This window comes from Xiphophorus hellerii, chromosome 21 (assembly GCF_003331165.1).
Source record: "Xiphophorus hellerii strain 12219 chromosome 21, Xiphophorus_hellerii-4.1, whole genome shotgun sequence".
NCBI classification, from domain to species: domain Eukaryota; kingdom Metazoa; phylum Chordata; class Actinopteri; order Cyprinodontiformes; family Poeciliidae; genus Xiphophorus; species Xiphophorus hellerii.
The window spans coordinates 23760766-23788665 of record NC_045692.1 but is presented as its reverse complement, the minus strand read 5'-3'; the positions used below and the strand labels follow the sequence as shown (position 1 = coordinate 23788665).

The 27900-nt window shown below is 37.0% G+C and overlaps 1 protein-coding gene across 1 annotated transcript; it reads left to right on the top strand.

The window, feature by feature from the left end:
- Window positions 1-976: 976 nt before the first annotated feature.
- Window positions 977-27575, top strand: LOC116712134 (gamma-aminobutyric acid receptor subunit rho-3-like). Its single transcript, XM_032552004.1, has 15 exons — window positions 977-1053; window positions 1273-1327; window positions 4207-4378; window positions 5325-5454; window positions 6617-6686; window positions 6936-8592; window positions 12791-12903; window positions 20728-20795; window positions 21876-22099; window positions 23320-23402; window positions 23519-23656; window positions 24907-25059; window positions 25652-25713; window positions 26110-26241; window positions 27064-27575. Exons 6-15 carry the CDS (start codon window positions 8456-8458, stop codon window positions 27364-27366), a joined length of 1413 nt encoding a protein of 470 aa, XP_032407895.1. The 5' UTR covers window positions 977-1053; window positions 1273-1327; window positions 4207-4378; window positions 5325-5454; window positions 6617-6686; window positions 6936-8455; the 3' UTR covers window positions 27367-27575.
- The last annotated feature ends 325 nt before the right edge of the window (window positions 27576-27900 follow it).

Below are 27900 nucleotides of genomic sequence, written 5' to 3'. Positions count from 1 at the left end.
ATCTGGAGTTGCAGCGTCAGAGTTTTTACTCAGTGATCTCATCTTCGGTTCTCTGGTATTTAAAACCTTTTAAAATCTCAAACTGCTCTGTGGAAATCAAGTTCATTCACCTCCAATTCACTAAACTGCTAAATTATTACAAACATTTTACTTTGAATGGAAAACGTTGGGAACAAAACGGGTTTTTCTTCCTCTGAGATTTATAACAACATGTATCCAGTAACTTTATAGAAGAAAACTTTACTACTTTATTAGTACAAATGCGATTTTTCTTAACTAAATACAGCAGATCTTTACAAGTAAAGAGTCATTCCATTGGTGGATTATTTCACTTATAACACGAGAAAATTACTTATTATCCATTAAATAATCAATATTAATGATTAAAACATTCTTGCTAAAAAGTTACTTGTAAGTTAGTTTTGTCTTATTTCAAGTGTAGATATTTGTAATAGAAACTATAAGATTTTATTTTTTTGTAGCGTTTCATATTTTTAAAGAAGAGAAAAACTGATTATAATATATTTCATGGTAATTTATTGATCCTTACTGACTGTTATCATGTTTCAATCACAATGAAGAAACTTCTATTGAAATGCCGAACATCAATGAAAACCTTAAACTCATAAAATGATTCATTTAATCCCATGTTGATCTATTATAATCCCCACTTCATATCTTATCTCATAAGTATCATAAACTTTTATTACACTTCCAAGGATTCAGCCGAGCTGCTAATTATTTCCATGACTTAAAAAGAGTAAATTTATAAGTAAACAATAATTGACCTCCAGCTTTAAAACCTCAAACTGTTACTGACAGTGTGACGGTAAACTTTTCCTGGGCTGAAGCCCGGAGCTGGAAACCGAGCCGGTACCAGTGGAATGCTGGGAAACACACACGTGTAAAAAATAAAATTAAATTAAATTAAAAATCACGGAAACTTACCGTGACTCAGCTGAAATCTGTTCAGAAGAAATCCAGAAGAAAAAGGAAGGAGAGCAGAGGAGCAGCTGCCTGCACGGACCGATGTTAGTCTGACTGGACCAACAGGTTATTTAGAGAATAGGCACACACACACACACACCTACACACACACACACACCCTCTTCTCCAGGGGTGGAGTTTGATTTGTGATTGGTAAAGTTAGAATCAGAGCGGCTGGAAATGTCAGAGGGGTTTATTCAGACCATGCTGCTGTCAGAGCTGCTCTTCCTCCAGACAAAAACAAACTAAAACCTTTGCTGACTTTTATTTACTTCTCTTTTCTAGGGACGCGTTCAGACTGACAGGCAGAAACCGGGAGGCGTGGCAGCGGAACCGAGAGGTGAATGAGTTGGGTTACGGTAAAACCCGAACCAGAGAGCGAGCACTGCAAAACTCTAACAAAGTCTTTTAGATTCTAGTGCAAAATATCTCAGCACACTTAAAATAAGACAAAACTGACTCATCAGTAACTTTTCAATAAGGAGCTTTTTAAAGTCAATAATTCATTAATAATGATTAGGAATAATAGTCCCACTGGCCGATTATTTCACTGATGAGACATTTTTCCTATAAGTGTAACTTGTATTTTTTTTTTCATTTCATATTATTGACTTAAACCAAGCTTCTATTTCTTGCTGAAAGTTACTTAGTTCAAGTTATATTTGCACTAAACTAGACAACTTGTTAAGATTTTGTGTTTTTGCAGTGTGAGCTGTTAAATTTCTGAAAAATGACCAGCAGTCGGTTCTCTGAGCCATCAAAAGAAGAAAAGAAACACTTTAACAAGCTCGGTCAGGCAGTGGTTAGGCTTTCAGATCAAACAGCATGAAACCACACACACACCCACCCCCACCCCCACCCACACCCACCCACACACACACACACACACACACCTCTGTACTTCTAACCAACTGAGGACTTTATTGACTTCATTTTAACAGTCTTCCCACCTGATGGTCCAGTAGACTCAGTTTGATTTGGGACCAAAGTTGCAACATTTGGTCCATTTTCAGCTGCTGCGTTTTTTTTTGTTTGTTTTTTTTAATTATTTTATGTCATGCAGTCCACACTCCTTACCAGTTGGTGGCAGCAATGCTAACCTAACGTTTCTTGCCAACCGCCCATAAATTTTAAGAAGAAGAAGAACTTCCTTCTTCACAAGATGTGAAGAAGGAAGTGGCGTCAGATTTTAGCAGTTAGAGGATTTCTCTTTTGTCTTTGGTAGAAAAACACGAGTCATATTTCCCGCTATCGCTAGGCTAACACGTTTGTTTTGGTTGCATTTACCCAGAATGCCCTGCGTTTTAATCCACTTCCTGCTTTCAGAGTGGTTTACTGTCTGCTTAGTGTTCACATATTCATTAAAACTGCACCAGAGTTCGTTTCAACCGAACAGAGACCGAGGCTTGTTGGCAAACCAGAGTTTTCACACCCCCAGCCGAACCGGACTTTGTAGACAAACGGACTGGAGTTGGATTAAATCGGACCAGGACCAGGACTGGTGTGAATGCATCAGAACCAGATTACAGATTCATACCCGCGGCCTGTTTGCTGTCTGTTCTGTTAAATCATCTATTTGTTGCTGTAATGGCTCGGAAAGAATCAATAAAGTTTGACTTTGCATATTTAACAATTAAATTTAATGTTGGACTGTTTTTCTGTAGAAAGGAGATTAAAAAAACACTAGTGGAAATTTTTCTTCTTTCTTAAAATGAGTCAGGTTTTTTAAGATGATATCAGAAAATGGCCTTTTCTCACCTACAGGAAGTCACTACAACCTAAAACCAAACTAATGACTCATCTGGTCAGAAACCTGTCAGATAAAGACAGGATGTGTAAAAAAACACTTCCTCTGTCCTTTACTGGCAGTAAAAGGTTTTCACTCCCTTCAACATTTTATCTTTTTATTGCTTTTACATTCAGCAACTTTTTACAAAAAACAAACCTAAAAAACATTGAATGATTCTAGAAAATAATGGCAGATAAAAATATTCAACATAAAATAAGTGATTGAATATCTACCCCATTTAAAGCAACTAACTTAATACAACAGAGGTCCAGCCAATTGGTGCTGGTCGTCTGTCAGTGAGTGAAATGGAGATCAGAGTGATTGTAATATTCACTGGTTCATCAGTACTCCTGGTTAACATTACTGCATGGAGACTGAAGAACCCTCCAACCAATCAGAAAAAAGGTAATTGAAAGTACAAGTCAGGGGATGGACACAAAAAAAACAATTTATTGAGTAAAATTTAGGAAAATTCTGCAGGACAATTAGTTTCCATCTGAGAGAGCTAAAGTTTCAGAGAGCATTTATTTTTCGGGTAAAGTTACACAGAAACGGTATGAAGACAAGAAGATGGATATTCTGGAGTGGCCTAGTCAAAGCCCAGAAGTGTTCCCCGCTGATCCATACCAACCTGACAGAACTGGAACACTTTAGCAGGAGGAAAGGAGGAAAACTGCAGCGTCCAGGTGTGCAGGCTGACTTGAAGGAGTGTGAATATTTATGCAATCCCTTATTTTAGACTAAACATTTTTATTTTATTATCAAACTTTGACTAGGCCACTCCAAAATGTCCATTTACATACATTTATTGGATTTGTTTAAGGGCTGACTTGAACTCTGACCTGATCTGTGATTCAGACGTATCTGATGGAAGTGCTTTGGTCTGACATTTGTTGAAATGAAAACTTTAACTGGTCCGTTTGGGTGTAGCAGTAAAATCAGTTTAACCAAATTTAAACTTTGTAAAATCATGACTTCTGGTTTGGTTAAAACATTAAAGTCTGTCAAAGCAAATGCAGCTTGTTAATACGTGCAATGAAAAAACCCACAGAGCTGATCTTAATGCATACCGCAGACACAGATGGCAACACAAAAAGGGGAGGAGCTGAGATCGGTTGCTATGGCAACATAAAAATGAAGGGTTAAGCTTGGTTTTTATGGTTTAGTTTAGCTGATTACCTGGTGGCTTCCTATGTTCTGTGTAACATTATCTCATTCTAATCTAACCAATGCCGTTTCTATAACACAAATATAGAATAACGTAAGTAGAACTGGTTGAGGCTGCGTCAGACTGTGGCCTAAGAATGTGGGTTTCCTGTTTTCTTGCTTGTGACCATTTCTGTTTGTCCACAGCACTTACTTCATGAATGTTCCTGTGAAGTATCATTGCTTAAAACAGCATTTCCTGTCATTTATCTCATCTATTCAAGAGCTTTAAAGGTTGACGGAGCTGCATTTAGCCGCAGGTAGCAAACCGTTTCACAGCAGATCCAAACGGCTTCGCTGCAGAGCAGAGACCAAACATCTGGACCACAAAAACCATCAGCAGCAAAATGTTTCTGTCCATCTTGGCTGTTTGGTTCCTCCTCATTGCATCTGCTGGTAACGTACTTTTCAAATGATTTAGGGTTTGATTAAATGTTCTGTTCTTTTCATTCTCAGAGTCAAATTTTAACATTTTTTATTTCAAACAAGTGAAGACTGATTGTTGGTTTATAAAAAATAAGTATATTATGTCAAAAATGATTTTATTTTTAGTAAAAAGAACATTTAAAACACATTAGACAGTCTTTATGAAGATTTTCATCGTCAATATTAACAGCATAATGTGTTTTGATTCAGTTCTTGAATATTCACCTCAACCAAGATAAAAAAAACAACACGGTGAACGTTGTGCATTAAAATAAATTTAATTTAATGTGTTTATGCAGCACCAACAAGAGTAAAAACCACTTTAAACAACTACAGAGGAAAAAAGCAAAGATCTAATTCCTCTTTAATATCTTAAAACAGAAAAACTGCAGACACTTTCAGACCTTAACTTACCTCAGATGGGAAATCTTTCATTTCTCTGAACATGCAGACGTCATACTGTAGATTTAAGATGTAACAATTATAAAAATTTACTTTTATTCTGAGGATTTTTACCAAATATCAGGCTGATTTTACTGACCTCAAGTTCAAGGAAATAACATCAGTTTTTCTGATCAAATTTCAGCCAAACTTTCTGACCTTTATAAAATGTTCTAAATATGCATTTTTTTAAAGATTTCTAGAAAGTCTTTTGAAGAAAAATATTAACAAATAAGAAAAGAATAAAGATTCTGCACAATATTATTTCATTTAACAAAGAATAGTTTCATAAAAACATCATGTTGTACTCTCTTAATTTGAAAAACAGCAACAACAAATATATATATATATCCCATAAGTTAGGCTTTTTGAAGCCTTGTGTGTTCTAAATATTTTAAGCTTGAATAAATACAGTGTTGAAAGGAAAAACATTGTTAAAATTATTACTATCTCTCCATGTTTTTTCTTCCTCCAGGCTGTTCGTCGGTTAAAGAAGGCCGTCTAATCCCTCCCTGCTGTGAAGGAGGATCAGATTCTGTCCCATGGAAGATCCTGGAGTGTTTCGAACAGAACCCGAGACCATCCTGTTGGGATCATTTCTATCTGTAAGTGCAGCAAATACAGACCAACTTCTTCCTGCTACTTTTATCTCTCTTCCTCCTCCAGGTGTGACCGCAGGTTTTTATAGCGCAGGAGGTTTGTGAGCTCCCTCTAGTGGTTATGGGCTGCAGGAGGTTTGTGAGCTCCCTCTAGTGGTTATGGGCTGCAGGAGGTTTGTGAGCTCCCTCTAGTGGTTATGGGCTGCATTCACACCGTCCTGTTCAGTGAGCTGTAATCCAACTCCAGTCCGTTTGCCAAAGTCCGGTTCGTTTGGGGAGGAGTGAACTCTGGTCCGTCTAAAACCTCGGTCTCTGTTCGGTTGAAGTGAAGTTTGGTCCGGTTTGAATGAATATGTGAGCGCCAAGCGAGCCGGAAGCCGCTCTGGAAACAGGAAGTGGCCTACAGCGCAGGGCATTCTGGGTAAATACAACCAAGACAATAGCTAGCGCTAGCGGGAGAAATGATTAACGGTTTTTAGTCAAAGACAAAAGAAAAATCCTCCAACCGCTAAATTCTGACGCCATTCCGTCACATTTAATCTTTATTTTATTTACATTAAAATAAAGATTAAATGTAATCTTAATTTACATTTTGTGAAACAGGAAGTTGCGCTCAATGTCTTCTTCTGAGGTTTTCATGTCGTTTCTTTCAGTGGTTTTTGGTGCAGCGCCCCCACAGGCCAGGAGGGGAACAGGTGGCTTGGTGGGTTTGATTCAAACGGGAAATGTTGCAACTGTGGTTCCAACGTTGCAACATTTCCCCTGACAGTCAACCGGACTGTCTGGTGGTAAAACAGCCTTCAGTGTTTAAGTGGGCCGGTGTTTCGTCTGGCTAAATCATATCTGCAAACCACAGAATGGGCAAAATGTTGCTATGTTTGTTTTAATGAGTTGAGGTTCATTTGTGTTGATTCAATGCAGTCAAACTGTCCAGAGATGATAAAAATGAGACTGATATGTATAGACTGACCATTTAAAAGAAGTGGATATTTATTGCGGTGTCCTAATTTGTCTTTGTCTGCAGTCCTGAACTACTAGTGGTATTAATACTGGTCACTCTGTTCCTGCTTTTTAAGCATCCAGCTAATAATTAAGTAATTGTGGAAAAGGACTAATGGTATCAAACAACAGTGATAACACTGCTAATCTGATGTTTCTGTCTTTATAGGGTCAATACTAAGAGGGGAATGTATTGCATCAACCCAACATCACAATGGTTCAAAGATAAAATGAAGAAGGTGAGAAATATCAGAGCTTACAGTGAGAGGAGCTACACAGAGCCGGTCCAGTTAATACTGAGGATGACCTGAGTTTAAAGAACCTGTAAGGTTTAATGTGTCTGCATCTAAAAGAGGAGCTTAGTCAATTATTATTATCTGTACAGGAGGAAGCACAACTAGGAGGATTTATGAGAATAAAAAAAAGTTCAGTGCTTGAAAAACCATCTGTAAACGTTTGTTTTTTTCTCTTTATTTCTCTCCTCACAGGAAAACCTGAAGTGTATTCCGTCCCAGGTGATTTGAGGAACCTGATTCCAGCATAAAGACGTCGTTGCAAAGAAAAAATATAAAAAATGCTTTCCTGCTTTTCTGCCTGCAACAATAAAAAACAGAAATTTTCACCAATCATTGCAAATTTTCAGCAAATCTGACTTAATTTCTGTATTTCCTTTTTTTCTGACCAATCACTGCAACTCGGCTGAATTTTGACCAATCCGCTTCTGATGTAACTTCCTGTTTCTCGAAAGCTCTTGAAAGTTTTACCTGCAATCATTCAGAGCCAAAAGGCAAAAAGCTTTGCAGTTTTCCTCCAAATAAACCGTGTAAGTTGTGTCGCTCCTGCATGCAGATAATGTTAGTTAAACGATGATTAATCTCAAATTTTCTAGAAAAACAAGGACATTTCGAAAGGTGAAAGTTTTCTATTTTAGGAGCTCAGAGATTTCTCAGTTTTTTTCTAGAAAATTTCTGAGCGTAATCTCAAAATGTCAGAGTTTTTTGGCAGAAATCCACAATGGCCCTAAAGCGGCGCAGTAGAAGGGAAGGTTTTGTGACTTTTGTAAGAGTAAAAATAAAGATAAAAAATGTGCAACTTTGACCCCAACGTTTTGAAAAAGGTGCTGCAAAATCAGCCATTTTTGTCTGCAAAGTTCACAAAAATGCAGCTGAGTTGGAAATGATAATTTGCCATAACCTCTTTTGAAGTTATGTTTATGTCTTGCTTCTTTCATCATGTTTTGATATTCAGGAAGCTTTTGATCAAGAAAAACTGCAGAAAGTTTAACCAGTGAAGAAAACTTCAATGACGGATGAAAACTTCTGTTTATACATGACAACATTATTTTTAATAAAGTCCAGCAGCAGAGACAGACTCCTGTGTCAGTGGGCTAACTTCTTCCACAGGTGTTAGTCTGGATTAGACTCATTTTTCTCCACTTCAGCTCAGATTAAATCCTCAATTATCTTGACAATGTTTTTCTCTTTTTCCCCGGGATCCGTTTGCCCCGGCTGACCTCTGCTTGCGTGCACACTCATGCCGACACGTGAAGGTGTTCCAGATAATCCGCAGGTGCTGCTTTTTCATTGTCCCGCCGAGAAAATCCTGATTGCTGATGGGAGCGAGTGTGAGCGACACGGACTGTTTGTAGGTTAGAGAAAGATTGCTGTGGCCGTGGATAAGAGGATTTGGGTGGAATTAGTGTCATTCCTCTATCGCCGCGAGGAAAAGATTCATATCGATTTTAATCAGAGATAGAACCACAACCCCGGAGTCCAAGCAGGCAGAGTGAGGAAGAGGAGGCAGTCAGCAGGTTTCCTCATGTCTTTGCCCTGCTGTGAAGTTCCTCTGCCATCCAGGAGCCGTGAAGAGGAGGCAGCAGCGGTCCACAGCGGGATGCTGGACTCGAACCTCCGGCTCTGAGTGTGGATGTTCCTGGCGGCGGAGCAGGGCGCTCGCTGCGGCGGGGATGCTGCTCTGGTGTCGGTTTTGGCAGGGAGACCTGTGAAAAATGAAGGCGGACGTGTTGGCTTGCCTGGCTCTGACAGCGGCCAGCTTTGTTGCCACGGCGACCGGCGGCCGCAGCTCCAACCGCAGGAGACACAAGGAGGTTTTCCTCGGAGAAAACAGCAAGTTCAAGTTTGGAGGGTGAGACGCACCGACACGATGAAGCAGTGAATGAATTTAAAGTTTGGCAAAGTTTTGTCCTCCAGCAGATTGATGCAGGAAGAGTTTAGGAGTGAAAATGAGGAGACAGAGGAGGAACAGCGGCAGATGGAGGCATCATGTCTCTGTAATCTCCATCATTGTAAACCATAAAGCATAGAGAGATTTGACAGTTGCTCTGCTCTCATCTGTCGACTGTAAAACTTCCAGGTCTCGCAGTTTCATTCAAGCCAAAATGGAGAATAAACTGTTATCATGGTGTAAATCTGTCTGTATTTGGTATTTTATGATGTGAGGGACACCACTGTGGTAGTTTTAGTTTGAAAATATTGGCAGCTGTAGCAAAGAATGCAGAAGAATAATCATTATTAGACACACCTGGATGGATAAGCATCAAAACAAAGGCAAAATGAAGTACTGCTGGTGTTGTATTGTAGTGATTATCAAATCAGACAGATGATAATCTGAAGGATGCTAATGGTCCATGCTAGCATGCTATGGGATCTAGGTACCAGCATTGAACTGGTGAAAACAGAGTCATTGTTTACTGTTGTTCAGGAAGTTGGCCCACATTTGCTCTAACTTGCTCTGCAGTTGTTGACTGACCAGTTTAACGACATAAAGGTGAGAACGGATGTTTGTTTACTTAGCGAAGCATGTCTGGACACAGAGGACCTTAACTTTAACATTCAGTCCAACAGAGATGAGTCAACCAACAACCTGTCTGCACCCAAACCAGTTTACGTTCACATTGAGCCGTTCTCTCGGTTCCTTCTGCCCAACTGCTTTAAAAGTGTTTTCAGTTCGTCAATGCAAGAACAGAGGAAAAAGCCAAGTGGTTATTAGCACAAAGTTTCCATTATTCTTTCTAGTTTTTATACAATACAATAGACTTTGGCAAAACATTACAAAACTCACCTTGGTTTAGCCAGATATTAGTTTAGTTACCAAGCTAGCAAGCTTGTTAGCAAAGCTAACATTAGCCAGCTAACATCAGTAAGCTAAGAACTTTTACCACCTAACTTATATGTTAGGTGGTAAAAGTATGGATGTTCCTGGCGGCGGAGCAGGCCAAGTTTGTTTTTTTTTACTTTAGTGGGGTGTTGTTTTTTTTTTAGTTTAAATGAATTGAATATTTTAGTGGTTGAAATTTGACTTCATGTTAGAAGCTAACAGATGTGTGTGCTAGTTATATAACAGATTAATGTGTATTTTTAGAAAAAAATATAAGTAACTCCTTTAAAAACTGATAAAATGGTGATATTACTTTAAAAGTTACTGTCATAAAAATATGCTAAATAGTCAGAAAGAACGCTAAAGCCTAGCATTGCTACTCTTATTAAGATGCTAGTTGAGGTTAGCATGAAACACAGCGCTGTGACCTTGACCCTTATTATTGTGACAATAAATTAGGGCAATATTTTATTTTACCTTTATTTAATTTTGCTCTGCTAAATAGTGTTTTTAATCTATGATTTATTTGTTGTATTTTACAGAGATAATAAAGATGCAATATTATATAAGAAGTGGTTTCAGGAATGTAAAATAAAGCTTGATAAGAAAGAATAGTCTCCATGTTAAAACCTTTTCCAGTTTACATTCGTTCTATGCAAAAACTTAAAATCATAAAATCAGGGAAGCAGAAAAAGTTTAAATTTATTTCAGATTTTTGCTGAGGTAAAATCACAGAGTTTCAGTGTTTTCTACTTTATGAAACTGATAGAATGTTTTTTAAATAATAAAAAAATCTATATCATGAGCACATTTTTTGTTTTAGCTTGTAGCTACTCCTGTGGTTTCAGTTTAAATGAACACAGACAGATTCATTACTTAATATCTTCCACTTCCTTCTCATGAAGTTTCGTAATGAACATACTTCTCATTTTTAGTCTGAATGAAATATGAAAAGTAACTCAGTGTGTGCTGCATATTAATAATCTTAACTGCTGCTGGTATTGAAACTAAAAGTGAGTTTGTATCATTTCACCAGAATTTAAAAGGAAAGTTATTTTGCTGACTGTGTAGTTTCTACTACTCCTTCAGTAAGTTACGTCATCAGAAGCATAACGCTTCCTGAAGCTTACATTTTCTATTTTTTCATTAATATTCAGAAACATTTACAACATAATTTATACACAAGTTATTGTCTAAGTCAAAGAGGTTCATTTCAACTGGACTAAAATGTTGCAAAAAGGTACAAAATATGATATTTTTATAGACAAAGTAAGTTGTAGCCATTCTAACTACAAAAAACTAAATCTTAAGTATTTTTGTTCAGTTTTTAGTACAAATATCTTAATTGAAATAAGAGAAAGCTAACATACAAGTACATTTTCAACAGGATATAGGTGGTTGTCAATAATTCTTTTATATTGATGAAAAATTATCATTTCCACTGGCAGATTATGTCACTTAAAATATGGGGAAAATGTATTGTTATAAATTAAATAATCTCACAATGGAATTAGTATTTCTTGTATCAATAAAAACGAATTATTGACTTAAAACAAGCTCCAGTATTTTGCTGAAAAATTACTTATAAGTTAGTTTTCCCTTATTTCAAGTGTATGAAGACATTTGCACTAAAACTGGATAAAAATACTTAGTTCAAATACTAGTTCATGTTAAATATACTGCTCAAAAAAATAAAGGGAACACTTTAAGTGTTAAACACCTGTTTAAGTGTTCCCTTTATTTTTTTAAGCAGTGTATAATTTAAAGACACATTAGAACAGAAATGACTCAGATTCTTATCCAGTTCTGCTAAATCCCATTTGGACCAGTTGAAATCCCTCGATCAGAGCTCCACTGGAATAATCGCTAAACTAAAACAAACAAACTCCTTTCTAATAATTAATGAGATAACAGGCCATAAATCTGTTTCTGTAGCTCGTTAGGTGTGTGTGTGCGTACGCGTGTGGGTGGGTGTGTGTGTGCGTGTGCGTGTGTGTGTGTGTGTGTAACGGCTGAATGCAGATGTTGACAGCTGCAGCCGCTCTGCCCTCATCTGTTCCCCTCTGATTATCAGGACTTCCATCTTTCTGAGGACCAAACTGATCAAATCTTCTGCTGGCTGCAAGAAAATAAACATAAAGAGTTTCACTTACTGATGTTCTCATCTGATAAACACACGGCTTTACTTTAATGTAATAGTAAGAAACTGCTTTAATTAGCTGATCTTCTCTCAATTAACACAATCCTTCAAGAAAAACCTTTAATAATTTAAGTTTTAATGTCTAAAATTACAATTTAATTCACTTAAAAGTTAAGAAATTGAATTGATAAAGGAATTTAGTAAAGTATATCTTAAATTTAATATCAATATTGCAAATTGATGAATTAAAAACATCCAAAATGTGTATAAATGTCACAAATAGTTAAAATGTTTCATATTATTTAATCTTTTAAGGCTGAAGTTAATTTTTTCACCTTTAAACTTGATATTTGCTTATTAAGGGGAAATGTAAGAGAACGTGAACTTCTGTTGAATATGAGTTATTTTGATTGTTGTTGGATTATTTTTATATTTATACAGTTTTATTCTGAACCTTTTGTTTGATAAATTTGCATTATTTTGTATTTTTTAAGGAATAAACATGTTTAAGCAGCAGTTCTAGTGAAATCAGAGTTTGGCTTCTGTTCTCATAACAAACATGCGGATGTGTTTGGATGTATTAAAGCTTTTCATCTGCCAGCGTTTGTCATTTTTCATGCTGTTTGTTCACCTGTTTGCACAGGTGTTTCTTTTTAGCTCATGAATGCTCACACACACACTCAGTTAAGCCTGTAATTGTGAGGTTCAAATTCTCTCTTATGTTAACAGTTGAATAAAGTTTGATTTATTTTGAAACATAATTGCGTAATTTTACCCACTTTTTGTATTCGTTGCCTGCTGGTTTTATTTTTATGAGACCTACACGGCAACAAATGGCTGCAGAGCAATGAAATTACTGAGCTTATAGAAGGAGAACAAATGTCTTTGTTTGCAGGAATGTTGTTTGAGCGTAAAGACGTAACACGCCTGTCATTAAGTTTACGGTTTTAGCCAAATGAGAGTGAGTTGGAGGTGAGGATTAAAAGAGAAAAGCACAATCTCTACTGTCTCTAATTAAACATGTAATCCCAGCCTAAAACAGAGCTAATCACTCAGCTGTCTGTTCATCTGTGTGTTCATTTGCAGACGCATCGATTACAAGCTGAAGAGGCAGGACAGCACCAAAACGCTGCTAATAAAAAGTGAACAACTGCTGAGGATCGAGGAGCAAGACTTCGCCATTAGACCAGGCTTTGGAGGTCAGAAGCAGAAAAATACTCATAAAAAATCCAGCAAACCTATTGTTTAACAGACAATAGCTTTCCTCATTTCATCCCTGATCCCTGATGAGTTAATCCACTCACTCACACAGAGAAAATCACTCCCACGCGGATCATAGCAGCGCTTTGATGATGGACACTGGGTCACTTAGACAGCGGATGTGTCAATCCAAAAATCAGCAGCGCTGACCCAGATATCACCACCGTGTGTGAGTGTTAATGCAGTTTGGGAATACAGCAGCGAGCCAGCTCAAATGTGATTGGGACCTGCTGTGTGTGTGTGTGTGTGTGTGTGAGTCGGGGGAATTCGTGGGCATTAATCTGGATTATATTCCAAGTCTGGAGCAGATGGGAGGTGGGAAACAAAGGGTCATCTGCAACAATGACCGTCACACAACAATGCATATAAAAATATACACACATCCTCAAAATGATGTTACTGTACTAAAAGCTAGTGTAGTGTAGAAGTATTAAAGCCACTGCACTAATGTTAGAAGATTTTAGAAAGTGATAACATTTACTTTCAGACCCATCTAAGAGCATTTCTTATCTGATGTAGAAAGAAAAACACCTGCAGGAACGCAGCAAAGTCAAGCAACAGAAACACTTTTAATACAACAAAAGTGATAAATAACTATTGTCACATATTAAACTGGAGAGGTGTTTTTGTTACTCTGAAAGTAAATCTTCAGTTTCAGTGAAAGTGACTTCAGTTTAGAAAAATCTTCAAAGTAGATGGAGGTCAGGCACATCAATACGTTGCTTGCCAACCGCCATAAAAGAAGACGAAGCAGAATAAGAAGAAAATCTGTTAAAAATAGAAAAGCTACTCAGGCTAACTGCCACTCAATGTATTCCTTGCTATAGCTAACCTTATCAGAACTAGTAGATGTCCACGCTAACTGCTAATTTAGCTATTAATTACTAAAGCTAACACTATTCAAGCTAAATATCTATTTAATAGTAAAGCTAACAGTTATCCAAGAAACTGCTCCTCAATTTATTTATTACTAAAATTAAGAGTTATTTAATAGAACAGCTACTCAGGCTAACTGTCACTCAATATGTTGTTTGCTATAGCTAACAGCTACCCAGGCTACTCCCACTCAACTTATTCAATGCTATCACTAAAAGCTACCCAGTCAAAATACCTTGTATCAAAACTAACACCAGTTCAAGCTGATTGATATTTTAACTATTTATTACTAAAACTAACAGCTATCCAAGCTAAATGCTACAACTGCTAACTGCTACTCAATCTGTTTAAATTAACAGCTGGCTACTCAAGCTAATAGCAACTCAAGCTTCACTTCTAGAGCTAACATCAAACTACTGGTTATTCAAGCTAATTAGCACTCAAACTGTAGCTATAACCCTGTTTTAAACGGCTGGGTCTAATATCTATTTAATACTTCAGGATTATTAAAATATCAGTGTTAAATTTATAACTATACCGAAGTTAGATTACATAAGCTAGCAGCTAATCTAAACTGTTTAAGAGCAAATGTTTTATTGATGTAAAACAAACTGGTGAGACAGTTATTAGCATTTTCCTTGTATTTTCAGTGTAGCAATGCTGTCTGTTACCACTGAGTTTGCTAAAGGTCTCTTTTCTTTTTTATCTCTCTAATATATTTTTTTTAATACTTCAAGTTTCCCCTAAAAAGGAGTTATAACCTCCTTTTTTAATGACGTAGATATGAGCTGGAGTGGACGGTGATTTAATTTGACCTTTATTTGTTCATTTAGATGTTAAAGATGCTATTTCCTGAGTGAACTTTCAGTTCAAAGGATGACATAAAGGAAATCCTGCAGGAGAATCTAAATATTATCCTTCACATTGACTTTTTTACCTTCAGTGTTTGCACAAGCTGTAGCAATCATATAAACAGGATCTTTCTGAACAGAAGACAATACTGTAATACATTTTGCTCATGACATTTTCTTCCTTTCACTTTTCATAATCTCATCCTGAATTTACTATCTTATTCCCCTGGTTTCAATCAAAGGCTGAAGGTGAACCTTTTGTGTTCTTGTATTTTGGCAGAAGTTTGGCATCTGAAATATCCAGATATGTTTTTAATCCCGTTTTATCTGGAAGATGAAGCCGTATTTAACGTTTTCACTGCAGTCTGTGGTCCTGCCCGTCATTCAGGGTGGGGTCAGCAGCAGCACCGCCGTCTGCCCCGCAGCCCTGCGGCATTTCATCGCACTGTAATTTAAATCTGTGCAGTTTTCTCTCGCCGATAAGCCTGTAGCGTCTGGAGATTTAAAGTCACCCCCCCGTCAGACACCTCAGGGTTCAACCCACACCAAAAATACTCCATGTGGCATTTAATGTTATTTCTTGCACATGTTTATGACTAATGCTTCTAATTCCAGGTCAACCTTTAAGGGGTCTTTACACATCAAAGTGAAACATAAAAAAAAAAGCTTTAATTTCTCCACATGTGTTTTACAAAGTATTTACACATGTTGATTGGTTTCCTGCTAAATGTTTCCAACTTCAAATGATCTATATATTGAGCACAGCTGGGATTTTAAGATTCTTTGTCTTCGATTTTAAACATGAAACTTTGAAATGAGAAAAATGTCAAACAGGAATCAACCATAATTCTGCAGAGTATTTTTAGTTGGAGGTCGATGAGTTCAGATGGTGCTTGGTGGAAAAACTTCAGCAAATTTTAATTGGCATATCTGGAGCTAAAGAAACTGAACCAATTAATGCATTAAATTTTCACTCATTCACATAAAATCCTTTCCTAAAGATGCTGCCTTGTGTTGGTTCATCTGCATGCATCAAATGGAAACTGCACAACATAATTATGTCATTTTTATTTTTATGATTTTCAGGTTTCTATTAAATTTTAATTTTATTTATTTGTAGGTACTTTATCCATATACACTTGTTTATAGATGTTTATATATATATATATATTAACTGTAACAAGCAAATAAAGGATTATTGAACTCTATTCTATTTTAACATGAGAACATGCACAAGGCCAAATACATTTATTGGCCATCTGTTAGAAAAGCATTTAATGCAAAAATAATCTCACACAGAGAAATGGATTAATATCCAACCTTTAATCTGAGTTGAAATATTTGTGGTAAAAAAGAATCCTATATTTAAAAAAATTATCATTTTCAATTTGAATTCCTTGAATTACTATACGACATTCTGAATAAAAAGCTGCTGGCTTCTGCCCGAAAACAGAAAATGGGATTATAATCCAATACATATGGCCAAACCAATGCAGAAACTGTTAATCTGACATGAAATCCGTCTTCAGTCAGAACCAAATCCTATAGAAACCATCAATAACTGTTCCACTGGAGATTTTATTAAAAGTTAAAAGTCAGATTTTTTTATTGCAGTTTTAATAATCTGCAATAAAAGCCAAACTGATCAAATTGATTTTCATAAAATGTCTCTAATTGAACATTTAGATATTACATTATATTCAGTTATTTCTATGTCATAATTCCATTTGACATAAAGCTTTAGTGTCAGTAAACCTCGAACTCCTGACACTCCAGGCTGTTTTGGCCCCACGTCTTTTTGTTTCTCTTAAATCTGGCCCAGTGGTTGATACCGGAGCTTAATCCCACTTACAAAGCTCAGATTTGCAGAACCATAATCAGGAATCTCTGAGTCTATGAGAATGTAACAGTGATCCAGAAAACAGTCTCTGGTTTTAGGCTGGATTTGTGAATCTGTGATGAAAGGCATGCAAGATCTGTGAATACAGAAAATACCAAAAACCTTCAGATATTTTTCTGTTAGCAGGATAATTAAGAAAGGAGTGCACACATCTGGCTCGTTTGGCTGAATGAAGGGGAAATCCTCTAATAAAACAACCTCAATCATTTCTTAGTACTTATTTTAAAAATGCTGGTAGATTTTTCCACGTAGAACCTCCTTCACAACCAACAAGAGTGCAGCAAGTGGATTCAGGATGGAAAATCAACAACAAAACAAAACTCTTGTCTTTTCCAGCAGCCATTGTACAGCACTTACAGCGGTAAAACCAGATGACCAAATGTGCTGGTTCTCAGCTTTGGTTGCTAGGCAACGGGCTGTACTCTGCTGGGGTTGCTAGGAAACGGGTAGTGCCTGCTGATTTGTGACGTTACATTGTGGAGGTTTTTGAAAGGACTCGTTTTCCAGACATCAAAAACATTAACTTATTGCCAAAACAACACTGGGTTTTTTAAGTGCCTGGGTTTTTTTTTTTTTTTTTTGAAGCAGAGGAAACTCAAATGGACGTATAAAAATTTGCAAAATGTACATTTTGCATAATATGTTCCTTTTTAGTCAATAATTCCTTAATATTGATGAAACAGAACTAGTTCCACTGGCAGATTATTTCATTACTAATAAAACATTTTTTCCTTTATATAAGTGAAATAATCTGCCAGTAGAACTAGCACTTTTTCAGCAGTACAAAGAATTTTCTTTACTTAAAACAAGCTGCTATGTCTTGCTTAAAACTTACTTGTAAATACATTTTGTCTTAGTTCAAGTGTACTAAAATATTTGCACCAGAAACATGACAAAAATACTTGGTTAGATTTTGGGTTTTTGCAGTGCAACACTTTGAAAAGATGTCAGAGTGACTTCTTTATGGACATGTCTGAGTAAAACTCTGCGGCGTTGGCCTTGACCTTCCTCTAACAGACAGTAAGGAGATGAGGCGGTGAGCGAGGAAGCTCTCCATGTTGACACCGGTCGGTCGTTGTCGGGGCAACGCTGCCGGTTCTGTCTCCCGGGCTCAGAGCCGAGCAGCAGCAGAAGTTTTACAGGCCTGGCTGTCAGTCTGCGTCAGTAAATAAACTGTTTATTGTGTGGTGGGTCTGCTAACATTCAGCCAAATGGAAACATGGCTTCTTTCCCTGCAGCCCACGAGAGGAGGAACAGGAATGTGAGCAGATGCTGCACATCCAGAGAGCGGTCACAAAATGTACCTGTTCACTGCCGCAACACAAAACCTTACCAAGGGGTTTGGTCGAATTCTACTGTAAATATCTCAGTACACTAGAAATAAGACAAAACTAACTAACTTAGCAATATATATAGGAGTTTGTTTTAGGTCAATAATTTATTAATACAGATATTTTTTTAGAGTAGTAGTTAAATTGGCAGATTATTTCTTTTAAAACTTGAGAAAAATCTCTTGTTAAAAGTGAAATAATCTTCCAGTGGAACTAGTATTTTTTCATCATTATAAAGGAATTATTTACTTTTTTTAAAAAAAAAAGCTCCTATATCTTGCTGAAAACTGGCTTGTAAGTTAGTTTTGTCTTATTTTAAGTGTACTAAGATATTTGCCCTAGAAACTAAACCGAAATACTTAGTAAAATGTTGTGTTTTTGCAGTGCAGCCTTTCACACACATTCCTCCTGGACCAGAGTGTGTTTTTGTTTTGCCCCTCACACTGAGCCTGGTTCTGCTTCTCGTGGAGGTTTTCTCCTCTGGAGGGTGTTTTTTATTGATCTGATGTGATATTCTAATCCTACATGTTGTGTTTTCATTCACTGTGAGCAGAAAATAAACATAATTAACAGAATTTATGGAAAGGTATTTTGGAGCAGCTTGTTATTACTCAGTTGTTTTTTTCTAGACTTTTGTTGGAGTTGTTTTTGGTGGAGCCGTTGCATGTGTTGCACCAATCAAGTCACTTCCTCTGGTTTTGGATGCTGTGCAGCTGGAAGGATTTTTAACCGAAACAAACAGGTATTATTTTGCAGCTGGTTAGCATCTGAAAAACTCAGATAATACCTGAGTATTCAGCTCCAGAGGAGCTGAAAATGATGCAGAGAGAGAATCCTTCCATCATATCCCCTACTTCAACATCTCTTTATCCATACGGCCAGACAAAGTCTTAAAGCTGGGCAGCAAAAGCAAAGGAGGTGGATTAGCACAGCTCCCTAACAACTGATCATTCAAGGCGTGTTACTGTAGAATATCGTCATGTCATCAAGCTGTTAGCTTGTCAGTCACATAGCAACAGTCTTCAGTCAGAGGCCTCTTTGATTTGTTGTGAGACTGACTGCTACTGGGGATTCATCCTGTTCACACCATCACCATCAAAAACGACTTTTTAAGATACTTTGATGATATCAGTTATGACAACCTTTAATTTGCCTTTAGGATAAATAAAGCATCTTTGAGTTAAATAGAATAAATTTACACTCTTAGATTTAAAATATGTGACTTTGCTCCCAGATTATCTTTAATGGATTCATTTTCCAGACTGACCGTTCTACTGGTTCTTCAACTTGTATTTTTATAATTAATACTTCGTCACCTGCTCCTGATTCAACTTGTTTTTATTTTACCTTTATATTATCAACCATCATGAAAACATCCTCAGAGACTAACAGAGGCTCTCGGTTTGTTTTCCTCCTGTGGATTTCACTTCCTGTTTGGCTTTTCACATTCTGTCCCCATAACAAGGATGATTTATGACTTTAAACCTGCAGTGAATTGTAGTGTTGATGTTTGTGTTGAGAAAAGGGTGTTCATGTGTTTCGTCTCTAAGCCACAGCACAAAACAGATCCTAAAATTAGCCGAGCAAATTGTGTCGGAGTGTTTTAGCTGGCATTGCGGTGGGCCAGCATTCTGAAAACCAAACACCATCAGATCCTGGTTATTTTGTGGAGGCAAAGCAGGAACAGAGTAGTTGTGATCAAAGCCTTTTTTTCCTCTAGAATTTGTGCTGCTTAGCCTTTTCTGCTCTGTTTGTGCTTAAATCAGGTTTACACATATATAATTTGCTAATGAGGCGGCGGAGGAGGGGCAGATGTTGGTTGTAGTGAGCTTGTGGTAAAAACAAAGAATGTCACTGAATAAAATGAGGTTTACAGGCCTGAACAGACGGTTGGATTAAGGAACTGCATGACTGAGTGCCTGACTTTTCCATACCAATCAAGTCAGAGAACTTTTATCCTAAACTGTTTACAGAGGCATGGAAAAGTTTTATCTTATGATAAAATAAGATGAATGACAAGAATTTGACATACGTTCCAGCATATTTAAAATTAAATGTCATGGTTATTATACATGCACAAAGAGTATCCCTTATTTTATTCATTCACAGGATTTATTTTCTCAAAAATAAAAACAAACACAACAACCATAAGCAACTTTCACTATGTTCTGTGTGTGTCAGCCATATTGGATATTAAACTTAGGGCTGGTCTTTCCCATTTCCAACTTCATGGGACGTTTCTGTTATATCTTCAACTAGGAACTAAAAAATCTGATTCCTAAGTACAAAGAGACCATAAACCATAACACCTACTTAAGCTAAGACTTAATCAAGCTAACATCTGCCAATGCTAATTGCTGTTTATGCTAACAAAGCTTAGAGTAAACAAATATAACAATTGATAAATCCAACAGTAAGTTAGTCTAACAGCCATCCTAGCTGAGCTACTTAATCTGATAATTAAACAAGGTGGAGCTAAGAATTACTGAACATTAGTTTAACTAGCATCTACTTAAGCTTAGAGAGAAGCAACTGCTGAAGCTAACATAAGGTAAAACACAGGCTACACATCACGGTCCGCCATGGTTGTTGTTTTTCTTCCCACTTGCGCGCATCAGGGCGCAGAATAGTGACGTTTGTCGAGTATCGATGACGTTCAACGTCGGATGAACGCGGCCTGGTCGAACAAACTCAGGCCACATTTGAAAAGATCAGATACTTATCGGATATTGAGAAGCCAAGAAAAGATCTGCTCTGTTTTGTTGTAATTTTGAGTGAAAGCTGAACGTTCTGCCGTGGTTTCAGGTTCAGCCATCCCGGTGGGCATCGATGTGCAGGTGGAGAGCATTGACAGCATCTCTGAGGTCAACATGGTGAGTTTCTGTCTTTTTCTGTGAAAGGCCCATAAAAATCCCTGCACTACTGACTCCCATCAAAGAGAGAAATTTAAACATAATGTAAATCAACTGAAATAATCAAAACATCCTTTCAAGCACATTGATTAACAACCATAAGCGGTAAGAATCTCCTGAAGTGTTTGTATAAATATGTTCTGTGAAAGTGGATTTATTTGCTGCTCCATTGTCGGCCATGAAAAGAGGAGTAATAATGTGGAGCCGCTCCCTGCAGGGGTCAGCTTTGAACTCGGCTCATCACCGGCTCACTCATTCATCTCTTCTGGGCTCAGATGAATGTTGCAGACCAAGGTTTTGTCATGGCTGCCTGAACTGGAACAAAGAGCCTCCCAGTTCAGAGAACCACATATAACTCTTTTAAACCTATTAATATTCCTAAATAAGTTAATAAAATGCTGGAAAAGCATACGGTCTAAAGAAAAGTTATAATTTTCAACCCATAATGAAGGTTTTCAGTGATCTTTGGTCGTTCTCTTTACGGCTAAGACTCAAGCAGTAAACAGTTAAACATTTAGAAACCACTTTGTTTTTACCATCATGGGAAAGTCAAAGGCCTTCTGCAGAAACGCTTTATGGTCAGACGGGATAAAATTAGAGCTATTTAGTCAAATTTAGAAATTTGAGGACTATGCTTACAAATCCGTACCAGGAAAGATCTCGTCATTCCACCCTGGAAAAAGAACAGCTGCAGAAGTCTGGGATAGGAGAAACTGATTGATAAATATAGGAAATTACGACAGAGTATTGTTTTTGTAATTACAACCATGAAGTCATGTTATTAAAACAATAAACATGCAGAAGAAAATCATAAAATGATGAGAAAAAAGATCAAATTAGCTTAAGATGTTAGCACAACATCTTATCATATAAAATATATTTTTCACAATCAAAAATACCACAAAGAAAATTGAAATATTCAAACAGAAATAAGATTAATATAAATTATCTGAAACTGTAAGAAGTTTGTTGTTTTGTTTAGCTGATTCTAAAAGTTAAGTAAAGTGAAACTGAAAGTGGAGTAATGTCTCCATCCTTCAGGACTTCACCATGACTCTGTACCTGCGTCACTACTGGAAGGACGAGCGGCTGTCGTTTCCGTCCCACACCAACCAGAGCCGGACGTTCGACTCCCGGCTGGTGAAGAAGATCTGGGTTCCTGACGTCTTCTTCGTCCACTCCAAGCGCTCCTTCATCCACGACACCACCATGGAGAACATCATGCTGCGGGTTTACCCCGACGGAAACATCCTCTACAGCGTCAGGTACAGATCAGAGGAAAGACAACATCCTCTCACTTCTCAGGCTACACGGAAATATCCACAGTCTCTCTTAGAAAAATCATAAATTTAAAGAAAGTCTCTATTCCTCAGTTGATACTGAATCCTCTGTTGGTATTTCTCTTAATTTATCAGATTTTACTGTGGGAAACGTTTTACCTGAAGTAATATTGCTCCTTCTGTACTGTATCCATGCAAATAGATTTAATAGATATACTTATTTTATTCATTTGTTTTTATATTTGCATATTTTATTTGTTATAAATATAATTCTGTGTATTTTTATGACTATTTCAACGATATTTGCTTTGTTCATTCAATATATATCTTCAATTTAGCACAAAAAAACAGAACTAAGTCAGAATAAAACAAAACTGGGAACTTTATTGGCTGCAGATTTACTGTCTTTATATTTTAAATCAAAATTTTCCCTGGTTTAGATATAAATATTTGATTTGAAGCTGAAAAAAGACGAAAAAACAAACATATTTTTTAAATTGAAAAACATAATAAATACAAATGAAGCTGGAGAAAAAAACCTCTTTAATAAGTAGAAATCTAAAAATGTTTGCTGGTTATTTAAACTGCAAATTTTAAAAAATGCCTTAAGTTTCATTGTGTAACTATGAACAAATCAAGATATTGTTTTTTCTGAGATGTTCAAGTTTGTGTGAAATATTAAGTAAATCAAAATATGAAATATATGGAAAAACTGCAGTGATCGCCTTAGCTCCCCTCACTATCATCTGCAGGTCCGTCTCATATTGAACATACGGTCTGAACCCTTAAATGTTTTTCATTTTGAAACAGATTTTTCTTGCTTAGCTTGAAAGAACATTGAAATCCAAAACCTCCATAAACATAACATAGACAAATATGGAGTTCCACACAGCTCAGTATTTGGTCCTGTTCTTTTTAAAATCCATGCTGCTGCTAATAAGGGACAACTTGAGGAAACCTCAAAGAATGTTAAAAATCCTAAAAATATAAAATGAAAGTTATTTCTGTTCTGATATGTGTGTGTGTGTGTGTGGGTGTGTGTGGGTGTGTGGGTGTGTGTGTGTGTGTGTGGGGGGGGGTGTGTGTGGGTGTGTGTGTGTGTGTGTGTGGGTGTGTGTGGGGGTGTGCGTGTGCGTGTGTGTGTGTGTGTGGGGGTGCGTGGGTGTGTGTGTGTGTGTGTGTGTGTGTGTGTGTGTGTGTTTCAGGGTGACGGTAACGGCTCTCTGCTCCATGGACTTCAGCAGTTTTCCTCTGGACACTCAGAACTGCTCTCTGGAGCTGGAGAGCTGTAAGAATCAAGTCAATAAGAAATCCCTCTGAGCCGTTAATGTGCTCAAACTGTAAGACAGAAACTGAAGGAGCTGCAACATTTTCCTCCTCTTTCTGTCTGTTTGTAACCTGCAGATGCTTATAATGAGAACGACCTGATGCTTTACTGGAAGAACGGGAACGACTCTCTGAGGACGGATGAGATCGTTTTGTCCCAGTTCTTCATTGAGCATTTCCACGCCTCCAGTGGCCTCGCCTTCTACAGCAGCACAGGTAGGAAAACTGACAGTTTCCATGTTTAGACTTAATGATATGCAAAATCATTTAACTGTGCTGCAATCAAACCAAAAAAAATACAACCTTTTAGTTGTTTATTACATTTCTTCACACCTCGTATGGCTAAAATCACAGACAGAGGCAGGCATGATGAGAACATCGTGACTTTTCACTGAGATTGATCCTGTTAAACCTCAGATGTTTAGTTTGATGCTGCATAAGGAAACAAACCTAAACTTCCACCTGAGGCCTTCAGGAACCATACACTGCAAAACACTAAATATGACAAAGTATATTTCTCTAGTTTCTGGTTGAAATTTCTTAGTATGCTTGAAATAAGACAAAACTAACTTACAGGTAACTTTTCACCAAGATAAATAAGCTTTTAAATAAATAATTATTGAATATACATAAAGTACTAGTTCCACAGTATTTATCAGACTTCTAATGTCTGAAAAATGCCTTGTGATGATGAATTATCCATCAACCAAGTAACAACCAGTTTATAGTTTGCATTTATAAAATAACGTTTGAAACAAAATGAGTTCTTAAACCATAAGACACATTTTTACATACATGTTTGCACATTTATAAGTCAATTTTTGACTAAAAAAACCCCCATACGATAACAGTGATTAGCCACATTGCTATAGTGTGATTAATCTGATTAAATATGTAAATAAGCCAAATGAACTGGGAAATATTAAAGTTTACGTTACTATAAATACGCTTAGTAAAGTAAAAATGCAGATTAAGTTGCAGTTTCTATTTCTGTGCATGTAATAAATGTGAGGTGACGATCAGAGTATTTTAATATGAATAAAATTAGCAGCCATCTTGTTATCAGTTCTCAGGGTTTGTAGTTAATCTCATTCATCTGAACTCTTAGAATCATTTCTGTCATACCTCACACATGCAGAAGTCTAGATTATTCTACGTATGGCCATGTTCTGCGTTGTTCTACTTTGTTCTGTTGTTGCCATATTTTGGAGTGAGACACTGTAAAACTGAGTTTTTAACTGCATTGGTTTTATTTTTATTTCCATCCATTGTGGCCGTAGCAGAGACTGTTGGTTCTGGTTCTCTGTCCTGAGTCGCAGATCGATCCGAGTCTGTTTTTAACTCACTGTGACTGTTAGTACATGTTGTATGTTGGATGACATTAATCCATCATTAATCTGTCAGACTTTTGAAGTTTTGCAGTAAACACTAACAACAGGAAGTCAACCCGTTGTGTGTGTCTGCAGGTTGGTACAACCGACTCTTCATAAACTTCATCCTGCGGCGCCACATCTTCTTCTTCATGCTGCAGACGTACTTCCCCACCATGCTGATGGTCGTCCTGTCCTGGGTTTCCTTCTGGATCGACCGCAGAGCCGTTCCCGCCCGCGTGTCTCTGGGTAACGCACGCATTGTAACCTCCATCGCAGTGTGGCTGCTGCTTTGGGTTATTTCTTCCTTTAAATAATGACGTTATGATGTCACCACCTCCCACACCTTTACATTGAGTCTATCTGAGCAGAGATTTGAAGTATTCCTGGATAAACTGGAATTTTTTGGTTAAGTGTGTAAAATTATAGTTTCCTTGAATAGTAAATTATTCTTGGTAGTTAAATTACTATTATACTATGATAATAGCATCACACCAGAAAATATAGTAGTTTATTACATTAATGAGAAGTTTGTTTATGATAAAAATGGCTAAACTGATTTTTTTAAAGGTATTTAGGATTTTTTCTGTTATTCTAAGGATTATTTTCATTATTTTCTTAGGAATAAGCAGAAGATATATTCTAAAAGCACAGAAAAACTGTTAAAACTCTTTTTGTTGCGTTACAAACTGCAGTATTAACATTATTTTAGCCTCTTCTTCCTTTCCTTACTGCAAGCCAAACAGATGCACAGCGCCCTCTGTCGGACCTTGGTGAGAATGACAGTGATTAGGCTGAGGCAGTAAAGTCTGACAGAACCGTTTGCTGTGTCCTCCTGCAGGTATAACCACCGTCCTCACCATGTCCACCATCATCACCGGAGTGTCCTCATCCATGCCTCAGGTCTGGACGTCTCCATGGAGACGGACACTTTCTCCGACTCTCATACCGACTCTCGTTATTTTCTGGTTCAGAGTTTCTGTCTTAGCTTTCTAAAGAAATCAGTGAGATAGAAAAATGGAAAGATAATCACCTTGGAAATTATACTAAATTGAATAGCATATAACTTTATACTTTCATAATTCAGCTAAAAAACTTGAACCTAGCTTTTTAAAGAGGTTTCGGTTAGAATCAGTCCAGTTTTACTCTTCAGATGTTTATATTTGACTCTTTTTCTCTGTAACTTCTGCTACACATGCCATCTGACCTTCCAAAAAAAGATTTTTAGCTGAATAACGCAATAAAAGTTTGACTAGAAGTAAACATGGGGTTAAAAAGGAGGCGTGTTTTACTGTGCAGGTGTCCTACGTGAAAGCTGTGGACATCTACCTGTGGACCAGCTTCCTGTTTGTCTTCCTATCTGTCATCGAATATGCTGCCGTCAACTACTGCACCACCCTGGAGGAGATGAGGAAGATGAGGAGGGGGAAGGTCAGGACGGAGACGCTGTTTCAAAACCACAACAAAAATCTACAGAATTATGGCTTACTTTGTCTCCCCCCTGTGGTCACACTTTGACATTACAAGTAATTTCTCATTTTAGAAAAATAAAAAATTCAAAGCTCTTGACAAAACCTCTTCTTTGTCAAGAGCTTTGAGGTTCATTTTAATTTTGAGATGGAACTGAATATCAGATTTTTTTTGTTTTCCTTCACATTTTGAACTATTAACAGCTGAATTTAAAAGCAAGAGCATCTAAAGATCTAATGTTTTGATTAATTTACTTTTATTTATTTAACAATGTTAAATAAATACTCCATGTAATAAATATTAAATTAGATTGAAATATGAGGGGGGTTTATTCAAGCAAGGGGAATATTTCTAGTGAGTGATGAATTAAAAATGAAATGCTTATTGCTATCATTGTTTGAAATTCTGTTGGAAATAATTAGAAAATAGTTTAACAGGATTAAGGCACATTTAGATTCCTTCCATTTTATATGTTGAAGGTTATTAGCATGTAATAATAATAATGGTAATGTTATTTGAGTGACACATACACATTTGGGCTATGTATTTTGATTTATTTGAATATATTAAAACAATCTCAATATTTCTTTATGTAATTTTTGTATAGCCATAATTTTATAGCTATATTTTTAGATTTTCTTTATTTTCTTAACTATGAATAAAATCATAAAAGTAAAGGCAAAGTAACTAATAGCTTCACATCATATAATTATGAATTACTCAGAAATTTTGATATTTAGATATTTTTATTTCATAAAACAAATAATTTCTTGCCCCTTTCAGATCCCCTCCACCTTCAACGCCAGCCAGGCCATGGCCTTTGATGGCTGTTTCCATGACAACGACATTGAACTGACCACCTTTCCTCGGATGGCGCCGACACTGACCTCCGACCCCCTTACGGCCCCGAGCCTGAACTCGGACCCGCGGCCGCCGGAGGGGACGCGTCTGCGGCGGCAGCGGTCGGTGCGGGAGAACGTGGAGCTGCTGGTGAACAACAGCTACATGATCGACTCGTACTCACGCCTGGCCTTCCCGCTGTCCTACCTGCTCTTCAACACCGTCTACTGGAGCCTGTACTGCTGACCGGATCCATGTTGACTGGATCTGTGCTGCACAGTCTGCAGGGCGAGTCGGACTGATTCAATCAGCCAAACGCTTAACATCCCGGCAGTACAGCATTTCTTTTTTTGGATTTTTTAAACTGTGTGTGTTTTCTTTTTGTCTTTTGTCATAATCAAATGTTATGATATTTTGTGTATAAGAGCTAAAATAAAGTTGAATTCATGTAAAAATGGCTTCCTGTAAAACGTCCATTTTGATTGAGGGGATAAAACAAACATGTTAGCTATAAATTCTTGTCACCATATGGGACCTTAGGCAGAACTGTGGAATATGGAAAAGGGGGTGGAGCTTAAAACAGTTATGGATAATTGATTACTAATCACTGAGATGTGTTTAAGGACAAACTGAAGCTCAAACACACCTTGTCAGATTGTAACGCAATTATTTATTTTACACATAAATCGATGGTAAGAAAATAATAAAATCAAGCCTAATAATAATGTTCTCATTCTCTATAAAAAATAAACATTTTAGAAACGTGTTTGTGTTTAAAAT

Bases quoted from the DNA above. Each gene is read 5' to 3' on its own strand.
- LOC116712134 (XM_032552004.1), top strand. From the start codon at position 8,456: ATGAAGGCGGACGTGTTGGCTTGCCTGGCTCTGACAGCGGCCAGCTTT. The intron at 23,657-24,906 runs GTAGGAAAACTG...GTGTGTCTGCAG, and splicing joins CGCCTTCTACAGCAGCACAG to GTTGGTACAACCGACTCTTC. The intron at 25,714-26,109 runs GTCTGGACGTCT...TTTACTGTGCAG, and splicing joins TGTCCTCATCCATGCCTCAG to GTGTCCTACGTGAAAGCTGT.